The 12,330-nt window shown below is 37.6% G+C and overlaps 1 protein-coding gene across 1 annotated transcript; it reads right to left on the minus strand.

The window, feature by feature from the left end:
• Window positions 1-3,018: 3,018 nt before the first annotated feature.
• On the minus strand, window positions 3,019-10,499 carry CUNH3orf38 (chromosome unknown C3orf38 homolog). Its single transcript, XM_085304913.1, has 3 exons — window positions 10,305-10,499; window positions 8,311-8,531; window positions 3,019-5,032 (listed from the first exon to the last, which is right to left on the minus strand). The coding sequence occupies exons 1-3, from the start codon at window positions 10,435-10,437 to the stop codon at window positions 4,457-4,459; spliced, it is 930 nt and encodes a 309-aa protein (XP_085161039.1). The 5' UTR covers window positions 10,438-10,499; the 3' UTR covers window positions 3,019-4,456.
• Between the last annotated feature and the right edge of the window lie 1,831 nt (window positions 10,500-12,330).

Here is a 12,330-nt window from a genome sequence, read left to right on the forward strand (position 1 = left end):
ACACCCCTTACTCCAAGTGTGCTTAGAGCATTTTCTGTCTAACTGCTGTTAACTTTCCATTTCAATAATAACAACTCCTAAAYAGGAGATCTACGTGTTTCTGAAGGCATCCAGAGCCTTACAAAACTGAAGTCCTACACTTTCATACAGTGTTTAGCAGGGAAATTGTTATTTCTATCCCACTGATCTTCTACTAGATACCTGAAAAAGACTGTTGGTACTTTGCAGCCAGAGTACCATACTCCTGTATTTTGCAAATATTTTAGTTGAGAAAAATAAGAGTATCAAAACTCCAAAGAAAATGCTTTCCTTCAATTCAGTGGTTTAACAAGTGAGCTACTCTTGCAGGCACCACCAGAGTACATTACAATTAATTTGTGAATCAGTAAACTAGGGTTAATCTGAGATGTGGCAATTTCTGCAGCAGTCTTATCAGTAGTAAAGAAAAATCCACATCTTTTTAAATAGCTCCTGAAATAAGCATTGGGGCTTTTGTTTTTAAGTTTGTGGAAAAGAACATAGGAAATGAGTCAAACTGGTAACTTGCTTTATCGTTTGTGTGTTATGAAACATTAAAAAAATGTGTGTGGGGGGGAAGACTCTGCAGTCTGCATAGGCGTTTTTTAATCTATCTTTTCAATTTTTGAGAGGGAAAATACAACCTAGTAAATATTTTGATGAAGACTATTCAGCAATCTTAAGATTTCCTCTTCAGATTACTGACAAGTAGGACACACATGAAGAATATTAGACACCTTTTACAAATTCCTAAATGCACTTAAACATAAAGGAAGTGAGCATCCAAACAAAATATGAATTTCTCTTGTTATTACAAGCTTGATAAAATAATATGTAACTCAACTCTGGTGGATATTTAGACCACAAACTACAGTGACAAGTCAGAAATTGTTTAATAATTTGTGCAAGGTCTCTTCCTGATCACTTTTCTGTATATGAAGAGTATACACAACTGAGCCAATGCTGCATAACCTACAGCAAGGTAGCTGATTTACATAATCACAGAAGTTCTGCTCATATATTGCTTYAAAGACATTCAAGCTTACTACTTTAAAGATTAAAAGTATATATTTTTATACACACACACACACATATATATAGTGTGCTGGATTACAAGAGAAAGTAATGATTTCCATTGTTGAACGTTTGCACAATTCAGCAWGTCTCACTTATTTTATTGCAATTCAGTATTTTACTTATCATCAAACTATGTTTCAGAGAGAGAGATCTAGGAAAAACCTAGCTTTTCAACTTCAGTAGCAGTGATAGGGATGATAACAAATTGTTACTAAATGTAAACAGTTGTCTTGGGCCTTGACTAAATAGATATACACAGGGAAATTGATGAAAATAGTTTTAAACACATTCATTTAATTGTTTGAAATCCCAAACTAAAGTGATCATTATTTCCAAGGGTAAACCAGTTAAAAATTACTTCAGCTAGGAACAGCCGAACCTACAGGGAGTGATGAAATCACTTCAAATAATTTATTTGAAGTTTTTCAATCATGTTCCATTTAAACAAGTCCTATTTTTTTCCCCTCTAAGTCAAGGTTAAACTATAAGCAGCTTCTCAAATTTGCTCTGCAGTTAGTTTRTTTCTACTCTTAAAAAGTTTCAAAGATGACAACTACTTGAAATATGAATTTTGAACCTTCACTAAGGATATGAATTATCAACAATCATCTGATCACCAGAAAAAAAAGACTGTGACATCCTATGATGCTGTAGTACAAACATGGTATCGCAAGCTCACCTGGCCCAAAGCAAGCATGCTTCTAAGTAAACAAAACACCAAGGAGCAGAGGCCTCACCACCTCTCTGCCTTCCACACAAACAGCGTGCAAAAGGGTCAGCCAGTGCTGACTGGCTGGGCAGCAGCTTTCTAAACACAGTCCTGCCTCCTTGCAAGATGGAGAGTCTGAAGAATCATTATATAACTTGGACTCTTTTTTTTTCCAAATTGGAAAAGGTTAAAAAAAAAAAAAAAAAAAGCATCAGAAGAGATGTGAATGCAGGGAAAGAGGGAATACACGCCTGTGAGAAAAAGAGGAAGGAGTATCACAGGGTAGAAAGTCATACCAGTTAACAACTGCAAAACTACAATTATTCRGCATCAGTTGATGTCAGTGTCTACAAATATTCAGGGGTGAGAATGTAAAAAACAGGCACTGTACTGTTTCCTACATTTTGCARCAGCTGCCTGGAATAACTGCAGATCAGCTGCTGCATGATAACTGCAATTTATAGTAACTCAGAAGCACTGACTAAAACTAGCTATAGCAAAGTGCAGTTATCATTCAACAGTTACTGAGCACAGATTAACATTTGCAGGTTCTTACCAGCCTTATCAACACTGTAAGCACAGCAACTGCACCAACAGGTTATCAGTAAATCAGGCAGCACCTACTTAGCTCTGCAACAGAATGGAGATCTGCATAGTCAGAGGTCACAAGGCTGTTGCAGTTTAACATAAGAAAAATTGCACACTTTCATTACGTATGAGCTTTAGTAAAAAGCAGATTTACCAAAATGCTTCCCACATAAATTATTTTAAAGTTATCAGGCACAAACTCTTTGAATGTAGTTGTTTGATAACTTGTTTAATCCCATAGAATTTCACAAAATGGAAAATTCTTATCTCTGTTTCTTAAGGTGGCACAAACACGTGTGTGACCAGCCTTTTGGGGGAGCTAAGCAGCCTGAAAGGCTTCTGTTGATCAGTTAGTTGTCCTTAGGAGCAGTCCGCACACCTAAGAGGAGGAATGGGATAGTTCACACCGGACCACCTTAAAGCAATAATGAAAACTACACTTAGTCATGTTCATACTCAACACATCCACAGTAACCATTGCTGTGTCAGTKACAAAGTCCAGTTGTGTAAAAGACAATATATTTACTTTTAATTAAAGACTTACATACTGAATATTGAAAAGGTGCTCATTTAAGGCCTTTGTCTTCAGATTAARAGGAACACAATTTTCAGCGCACACAAGGAAATTGCTTCTTCTGTGTTTATTACACAGCTGACAAAGTCATACCTCAAYAGTTTATCAGGAAAGAACATTCTAACTCAGAATGTAAACTTTTGTTTAGAAAATAAATTATTTAAAAAATTGTCAAAGAGAACTTGAGATTCAGACTGTTCATTAAAAAATTCACYTCTGGACATTTCAGGATATATATTTGAATCTTCTTATTTCCCCTCATTCACCCACAATTTTACCAATATTGTCTTCTTCTTTTACAAATACAGTATGGAAACAGGTCTTTTGTATTTGATATGGGAAATGTTCCCATTTTCAAAGCTTGTACTGGTGAAGCTGTATAATTAAAACAAAACAAAAATCAAATAACCCAAGCAAGCCACCGGAAAAAACAAAGAAATCCCACTTCTTTAAACACTTATAAAAAGAGACTTTTTAAAAGTACTCAAGTTCCATAACAACATTAATTTCACTAATGACATTTTTTTAAATCAGCTCTAGTTGTAACTTGCCAGTATTACCAAATTGACTTCTAGTTAATGTAGTTTATTACAGCTATGACCAGATAAAACTCTTAGAGAAAATACACAAGAATCACAACAATTATATTAGAAACTCTCTTGCAACTGTCTACAAAATAATTATCAAAACATTTGTTTCCCACAGTGCTGCAGTAAGTTCTGAAGTCAACTACTTGATCTAGTGCTAGAAAAGAATGCCTGGGCAACCACTTCAAATTTGCCTGMTTGGGGATGTAGCTAAAAGAACAGAGTTTGTCTGAATTGACTGGAAGTTGATACTGTAAGGCAAAAGAAAGGGAAGCTATTAATTCAAAAAGAAAAAGGCTTCAACAGTGCTAACTACCCTACATTGTCACATTAAGCTACTCCTATTGTTCAGTAAAGGAACCACATTTAGAACATAAATAGAAGTAGTCTCCATTCATGCTATTTTGTGTGTTTCTGTTCTCTCCAAAACCTCCCAGAATGACAGCTGGTTCTCTTGGGATTTAGTAGTCCATTAAAGACACTCAATAATCCCAATTTCACAAAAACAGACCTTCTGTTACCACTCAGATAAGAGTTTAAACTGGTGACCTGAAGAGAAGCAACCTACAACTCATGCACCCTAAGTTCTCAGGTTCACCATATATTGCTGCTGTGGCATATTTAAACATAACCATGTTTTATAATCAAGATTAACCGAAGTAATTCCATTCCTAAATACAGTTACAAAAATTAAAGAAACATTCTGAAGTGTCTGTTAGCTGTGGAAAGGTGCCCAAAATACTATTAACATTTTATACTTGGTATCTCAGYCTGCCATCCAGTTAGTAAATCTGACTCAAGAAAGAGACAACATCACACGGCTGCAATCATTTCAATATTTAAGGTTGCACTACAAGTGCCCTGTGTTTTTTCCCTGCAGTCTCTCGATTCTGAAGAAACTGTTCAGAATTTCTGAGGTTCCATCAGACTCAGTTCTTTGCCATCATACAATGCCTGCAGTTGGTTTGATTCGTATTTTATGGACGGCTTTTCGCTTAGTTTCCCAGGCTCCAGAGCATTCTGTCCAACTATTTTAAGATTCACAAATTTTATTTTCCAGGTGTTCTCTCTGACTGGACAGCGGATGAGTCCAAAAATTTGTTCAAAGACACCCAAACAAGTGTTGCCTCTATGTACCGTACCAGCCACTGCTACCAGCACTAACCCATGTCGAGACATTGTGCATTTCAGTCCATCAGCATTCAAATTGGGATTCAATAGAAGGCATTCTTCTTTAACCAGCGAGAGCAAGCGAAGGCTCACCATTTCTGCACCAACATATTCTTCCATGTTTTTTTCTATTGTGTTGTAACAGAACTTCATTTTGGCATCCTCCCAGAAATGCTGTGGTCCCCATGTTTCTCCAGACTGTACATTCAAGGGATGTTGAGAGTTCAGGAGTTCAAAGAACCATTGACAGAACTCTTCTCCTAGATCATGAATATCATCACTTGGTAGCTTTTGGCTCTTCTCATGACTCTGCAATCAAACAAATTATTGTTTTTAGAATTATTTAGCCTTAACATCCGAGTTTGCCATTTACAATAGATTAAATTATTTTAAATTCTTATTTTAAACATTCTAAGAGTTCTTCAAGTCAAAATTTTGGGGATTAAATATCTGAAGAAAAATAACAAAGCAAAATCTCTCTGTTTTTAATTCAATCATAATCTCAACATCTAGGGTATTAAGAGTTGGCTTTTTAAACTGAAGTTAGAATGGTACTGCATTTTTATCTCAAGCTGCAATTTCTCTTCGGAGAGCAAAGTCTGGTTCTAACAAAAAGCAACGGGGGAGGTTTTTGAACAATTTCCACAAAGTCAGGATTCTCACACTGAGGRACAAAATATCTGCTGCATAAAAAAGGTTTTATAAGGAACTTTTCACTAGCCTTTACAATCCCCAAAGAAGGTTACAGAAAAAACAGAAAGATACAGACCCAACCTTAAAAAGTAATCCTATATCAAGACACATCAATTTACTTAAAAGTATTTATAATTAAGCAATTATTCTGACATTTTCCCCRTTTCATGTTACCCTCAACCTCTTTTCTGTCTTTTGAACTTGCAAATTGTGTTGTTCTCTGTACCCTCATATAGCTAGGAATAATAAATAGTACTTATCGGAAAGTCATCTTTAGAATATGCATATCCTAACACCTGAAGCTGACAGGATATTTCCATTTTACCTAGATATTTTACCCATGTCAGYGGAATACGCTAACAAAATGTAGAACTAATCCAGGAAGAATTGAAACTTACAGAATTACTGTGTTCCAGACCTTTCTCACCATTAGATCATGTGCTCGAATTTATCTCAGTTTGGTGGTAAAACTGCTGAAATTATCCTAAAGATGTTTGGTCACTTTCATGAGTGAYGTTTGTAAGTTGTCACCATATATCTAGAAGTGCCCAAATCAAATAAAATTACAGCTAATGTTATCTCTGCCACTGAAAAAATGGGCAATCTCAGCTGCTTTTCTAATTGAACAACTGATCTTTTTAAAAAAATACAGGCAATATGGTGGAATGGGAGGGTTGCAGACATTTTCACAAAGGAGCATAAACTTACTCCGAGAATAAWAAAAAAAAAACTTCATTCAGATCATCATAAAATCCTTCCTTCAACACTGAATCTGCTGAAAAGGATTTTACAAAGTAAACGTTGCTGTTAGTCAGCAAAACCTTCAAAGAACAAGCTGAAAAGCCTCAATCAAAGATTCTTGTCTAGGAGCCTTGGAAAAGAATGGGCCCACAAAAGAAAGCATGAAATTGTTTGAAACAGATCTCCCACTAATTGCCTCGAGATAAGGGGGAAAGCCACTAATGCCCGTTTTCTTGTTTTACAGAAAATGACACAAACACGCCTACATAATACATCTAAGATACAGGGATAGGAAATACTTCAGAATAATGTTTAAGGTTAACGCTGTGCAGCTAAGACTAGCAACCGAGAGTGAAGGGTGTAAAATTTTGAAGCCAAATTCACCGCAAGTAGCAAGAGCAGTGAGGGATTAATGACCATGTTATTAAATATATACCAGGCAAAGATGGCAAACCATCCAAAGAAGGTCTTGTTATTAAATATGTATTGCAATAAAGTAAAAAATAAGAATTTTTTAAAACTATTTATTATGAGTCAAGCTCAAATAAAAAATATATTCTTGATTTGAATTCTTGAATTGAATTAGCAGTTGTATTCTTGTTATGTGTACAACTAAAAGTTGAAGAATGGCAAAAATTATGAAAAAATATTCAGGAAACAAGTTGATTAGCACTTAAATATTTGAGAAAGGCTTTCAACTTGCTTTTAAAAATAAACTTGGCTTAGAGGACATTTCTTTCTAACAAAGGAAGTGTCATCACRTGAAAAGCATGCATGCACTTGACGCTCAAGTAACAGTTTTATGAGTCTATTTATTTCCTACATACATACTTTGTTTATCCTTCCATTTCTCTTACAGTAGATAAGACTTAAGTTACTTAAGACCCACCATTCATTCAAACAYTCCCACATATAATTACTTGACCTCCAGCTGTATAGTGAAATGCTTTTTGAACAAAAATTAGATGTGCTGTCTTTTTTTTTTTATAGGTATCATCAATATTTGTTACAACAAGACTTTCAGAAGCAAATCAAACAAYGTCATGTTTGCAACCATCGAAGTCTACTTCTGGAATCAACTACTACAAAGGTGGAGACTTCTACACAGAATTATGAATTATAGTGCAGAACAAATATACATCCGTGCTGGTAAGTGGGTTTACACTACCTATTTTTTCAAAATGGAGAGGGCCACAAAGGGTTAATGGAAAATAAAAGCAAAGAAATACATATGAGATAAGTAAGACAGCTGAACTTATTCCTTATGAATGCATTTCAAAATCTTTAGAAAACTTAATTTACTTACCTTTCATCTCAGAACTTCAACACAGGATAATATTGAGAACTGTTCRTGTAAGAGCAATTTTTTGTTTGTTTTTCCCTCAAAGTATACATCAAAATAATTTAAAGCCAACTTCTAGCTAAGTCACTCAATCCTCATGTGTCTCAGTTAATACCTGAGAAAGCTCARTGCAATAGTTATGCAACAGCGTAATAGCTGCAAAGCTCTGACAGGCCAGTTGGTGGGGCTGTTGSCTATTTATGTCTCAGAGGCACAACACACCAAAAAGCTGAAGTGGCTATTGAGAGTCATATGGTGAAGATCCAAGAYTAATAAAACACTAAAAGTTCATTACACCACTAAAATTTCCCTAACTGTCATAACTTTGATTTCCCTAAATGTCATAATTTCAAAATAACCCATAATTGCCAAAACACATCCATTTGTTGCTTTAAGCAAAGACTGGGTAGGAAATGGCATGAAACCAGTACTGCTACAAACTTGACCTTTCAATTCCATAAAAAATTTTAAAAATCTATTCTTCACTATATTACCTACAAGGAATAAGAATGAAAATGGTTTACAGAAAGTGTTATTTTGATTGCACTGTCTCTAGCAGAAAACTGACGCCTTTGATTTTAACTTACAGTACAACTTAAAAGCCTGAAGAAGGCCCCACACATCAAGAGTTCAAGTGTGCTATACACTTTACCACGCAGAGCAGAAGACTGTTCTGCAGTAATGCCTTGGCATAATAAGCTCCTGAATAGTGGCACTGAGATTTAGCATCTTCCTAAAGAGCAATATTTATCACACAGATTAGCCTGCAAAACACTGAAYATTCTCAGGTGTTTCAGAAAGTAGCACTCACCACCGTGTGTGGTTTTTTGTCCCTGGATTTTGAGGATCTTGCTGTGAGCTGCCCATTCCAGTATTGTTTTGCACGATCAATAAGTTGATGTTTCTCTGAGGAAGGAGGTACTGGAATTCCTTGCATTGCCAAATACTTAAAAATTATTTCTCGATAGATTTTCCTTCGTTTCAAAAGTTCTTCTGCACTTTGACTGTAAACCAAAATTGCATGAATGGCTTCTGCAAGCAAAGAAATTATAGTTAGCAGCTGCTTCTCTCATGAGTCATATCCAAACTTATAYCATTTCTTAAACTTCTGACTAATGCCTCCTGATGCTGCACAAGAYTTAGTGAAATGCAAAGAATTAAAAGAGTATTGTAAATTAAAGTCTGATCTAACTATTTCTAACTTGAATTAGGTACAGGAGATGATTAAAGCCTTTGAAACATTTTWAAAAAATGATATTCTTGGTACTGAAAACCTAGCAGAAGTCCCTACTACCACTATTAACGACTGTTCAGAGAAGATTATTTATTATTTGAGATTGATGATAGCATTCCAACTTTTCTGCCAAATGAAATTAATATTATCCAAACGGGTTGAAATTTTCAAGCTGCTTAGAAAYGCCAAGCACTTCAAGAAGAAAAAAGAGTCTTGTACACAATACACTTGTACCCATATTCCCTGGCAAGCAGTTAGGTCTTAACTTCAAAATAAATTGATTTGGTTTTAACACAAAATTTTTCATGGCTTCCTATTTTAGTTACCTTAGAGTAAAAGCAAATCTAAGCTTGTTTTCTTCATCTGAAAACCTCTAGACATTTCAAAATAGGCTTGTCATCTCAAAGACAAGACTATAAAGAAAAAGAAGAATTGGACACATTTTTATGGTCCTTCTGAACATGGAATTTTAATCTTAATTTTCAAATCAAATGGGTAGTTTGTGTCACTTCAGACAGAAAGCGTATTGTTATTTTGGAAAATATGTGAGATCTTTTATGTTTGCTGTGAACAGAAAATTGACAGACATGCAGATAGGAGATAATTAAGGTAACAGTCTGATTTCTTGTATGCCAAACAAAAATTTTAGAAACAAAACTTGTCAGATTTTAGACAACACATAGTTATTCGTCCATCCAGACTTCTGTAGATTGATGGAAATAGAATCAAATCCATTCATTTTCCACAAAAACCGCATGAAAACTCCCAGGTTCATAAGSAAACACCATGCAGAGCAGGGGGGAAGACAGTGCGCTGAAAGGTAACCGTGAAAAATCTTCAAACGCAAGGTTCTGTAGCAAAATTAGGAAGTACATTAAGATGAAACTCAGTTTTGAAGTAGTTCTGGTAGCTAGTTTGCATTCGAACGGAAACCAGGTGCCTAACATTTCAGCAATAGAAACTATAGGCTTAAACATCAAGAAACTACTAATTGGGGTAGAAAGTAAATACATCTGCTAGCTTATTYTAAAGCACTACAAGAAGCAGATTTAAAAAGCAAGAAGCAGAGCTATTTAGTGCAGGAACTTTCAAAGGAGYGCATTTAGCAAATGCTGCAAGTCCGAGTTGCGCCCCATATGAAACATATTCAAGGTTTTTGGATGAGTGTATGTCACGGCGATATGCTGAGCGGCCTCGAGTAACAGACACGCCAATTTAAGTCTTATGACACAGGACTCAGCACCCSTAGAGGCCGGGGGTGGGGGGGAGGCGGTGCCCCGCTCTACAAACAAGGAAGCTCAGGACTCGACCTGCACTTTACCCTCTGAGGTAAGTCAAACTGAGGGCGGAGATAGAGACAGSAAGCAGCGGACGCTGAGCTTTTACACAAAGCTGTGAACGCCGAGGGGAAGTAGCGCTGCGCCAACCTCGCCGGCGGCCTCAGGGGCAGCTCGCACCGCTTTAACGGCGGCCTGATGCCGCCCGCGGCGGGCGCAGGGCCGGGAAGGAGAAGGAGCAGGGGAAGGGCCGCGGGCTGCGAGCGCCGCCGCCAACGGCCCCGCCCCGCGCACCTTGGCGGCTCTCGGGGTGCACCAGGCGGTGGGTGATGGTGTCGGTCAGCGCCATCAGTTCCTCAGTCTCGAGAAACTCCAGGAGCTCGCGGCAGCCGGCTTGCTCCCGCTCGCTCAGCCCCAGCGACGCCATGGCCCGGCGCGGCCCGCGGCCTCCGCCGCTTCCTTCCTCGCCGGCACCCTAGCAACGGCGCGCCCTGGAGACGGCCGCTTCCGCTTCCGGTGCCGCGCCGCCCTCCGCCCGCCGGGAAACGGCGCCCGCCGCTGCGGTTCCGGGCGGGAGGCGGCGCGGCAGCCGCGGCTGCTCCGCCGGGGCGGCGCGTTGCCCTCGCTCTGGAGCGAGTCTGTATTTTGTTAAYAGACTACTTAACTGCACACTTGCCACGTAAGAAAAAAACCTCCCACGACCRTATTAAGTGAGTCACTTTGCGTATCTACTAAGAGTTTACAAAACACAACTGTTAAAAAAAAGACACCTTATATGACGCCRAGGTAAGTTTGCTGCTGAAAGTTTAAGAAAAGCAAAAAAAAAAAAAACTAAATTAGAAAAAGTTCCCTAGAAACTATGAACGAACTTTGCCTCAATTTGCTGGTGTTTCAACATGCCTGATTAGTTTTGCCATCTTCAGGGGAATAAGATCTAAATCAGTATTGTAGAATTCGGGAGGGGGGGGGAAGGTTAAGATGCCACTTTTTAAAATTAAATTTTGTTGAGGAAGTTGCTGTTTTCACTTTATGTATTTTTCAAGTAGATTGCTTTAGCATCATTACATTCCTGTTCATCCAAAGAAAGTGTATTGTCACCACASAGATTGAAGAGCTGCTTTCATGTTCAGAACTGAGATAATATATAKTTTAAACTAAGGCCAGTACTTCCAGCAGGATTAGGCCAATACCTTGTTTGGTACGTGAGCCATTCTACCCCCTTCCCTCTCCTTATTCTGTGGCCTTTTAAAGTAAGTGCTTCCTCGGGGTGGGGAGGGGAAGGGAGGCAAAGAAGTTGTGGGTCCTCCCCTCTTCTTTTCCCAGAACTCATTGCCTACAGGGCTCTTAATTATTAGCCTAGAAAAATAAAAGGAGGTGAATGGAACTGTCCGTAACATTAAAATCTAGCTGTAAACCATGGAGTGGCTAGAAACAATCCCTTCTCTTTTTCATCAGAAAGGATGTGTTTATTCCAAATTATATTCCTCAGATGTCGATCATCCTCTATTTCTGTGAAGATGGTGCAAAAGTCAAGCACTGGGATATAACAGTACTGGGTTTTATCATACTGATGATATGATTATAGGTTCAGACAGTACTAGATACTACTCTGAGTCACACATGCACAGCTCTAACATCAGAAGACAGCACAAAATATATCTGAGGTCATAAATAACATTTGGACAAGAGCCAAGCTTAACTGAAATACTGGTTACATTCTTTTTGTTTTTTTCTCCTTCCTTTCCTTTGAAAACCAAGCAGAATGAATTAGAAATTACTAACGAGAACACAAACATGAGCATCAGTTTTACCACCACCTACAAAAGTAGTTATTTTTTTACAGGTGAGTGCAGTCAGCAACTACAACAACTTATGGATACTCAAGCACACACTTAAATGATACCAGCCATAATACTAGCTCTTTTTACCCATTGCTATCCTACATTACGTTTTCCAGCAAGTTAGTTTACATAGTGTTGGTTATGCTGACTGATGAAGACACCACCTATGGACTTAATGTTTTTTTGTTTAAAAAATGACCACAGCCTAACAAGTTACTGTAGGAAACATTTTTGTCTTTTAATTGCACTTTCCCTTCAATTACATTTCATAATAGCTTTGAACTGGTATTTTATACTTCCTATGTGCCATCATTAGTATTTTTATGCTTTTTTCTTGCATAATTCTCAACTTAAGAAATTGTTTCAAGTGCAACCTTTCTAACTTTCAAAATATAAAATCAAGCTTGTACAATGCCACTTGTGACAGCCCACCCACACCCTCAGAACTAATATTCATCTAGCTTACATGGACTATTCAG

This window comes from Rhea americana, unplaced genomic scaffold, assembly GCF_003343005.1.
Source record: "Rhea americana isolate MKP2758 unplaced genomic scaffold, rheAme1 scaffold_213, whole genome shotgun sequence".
In the NCBI taxonomy this organism is placed as follows: domain Eukaryota; kingdom Metazoa; phylum Chordata; class Aves; order Rheiformes; family Rheidae; genus Rhea; species Rhea americana.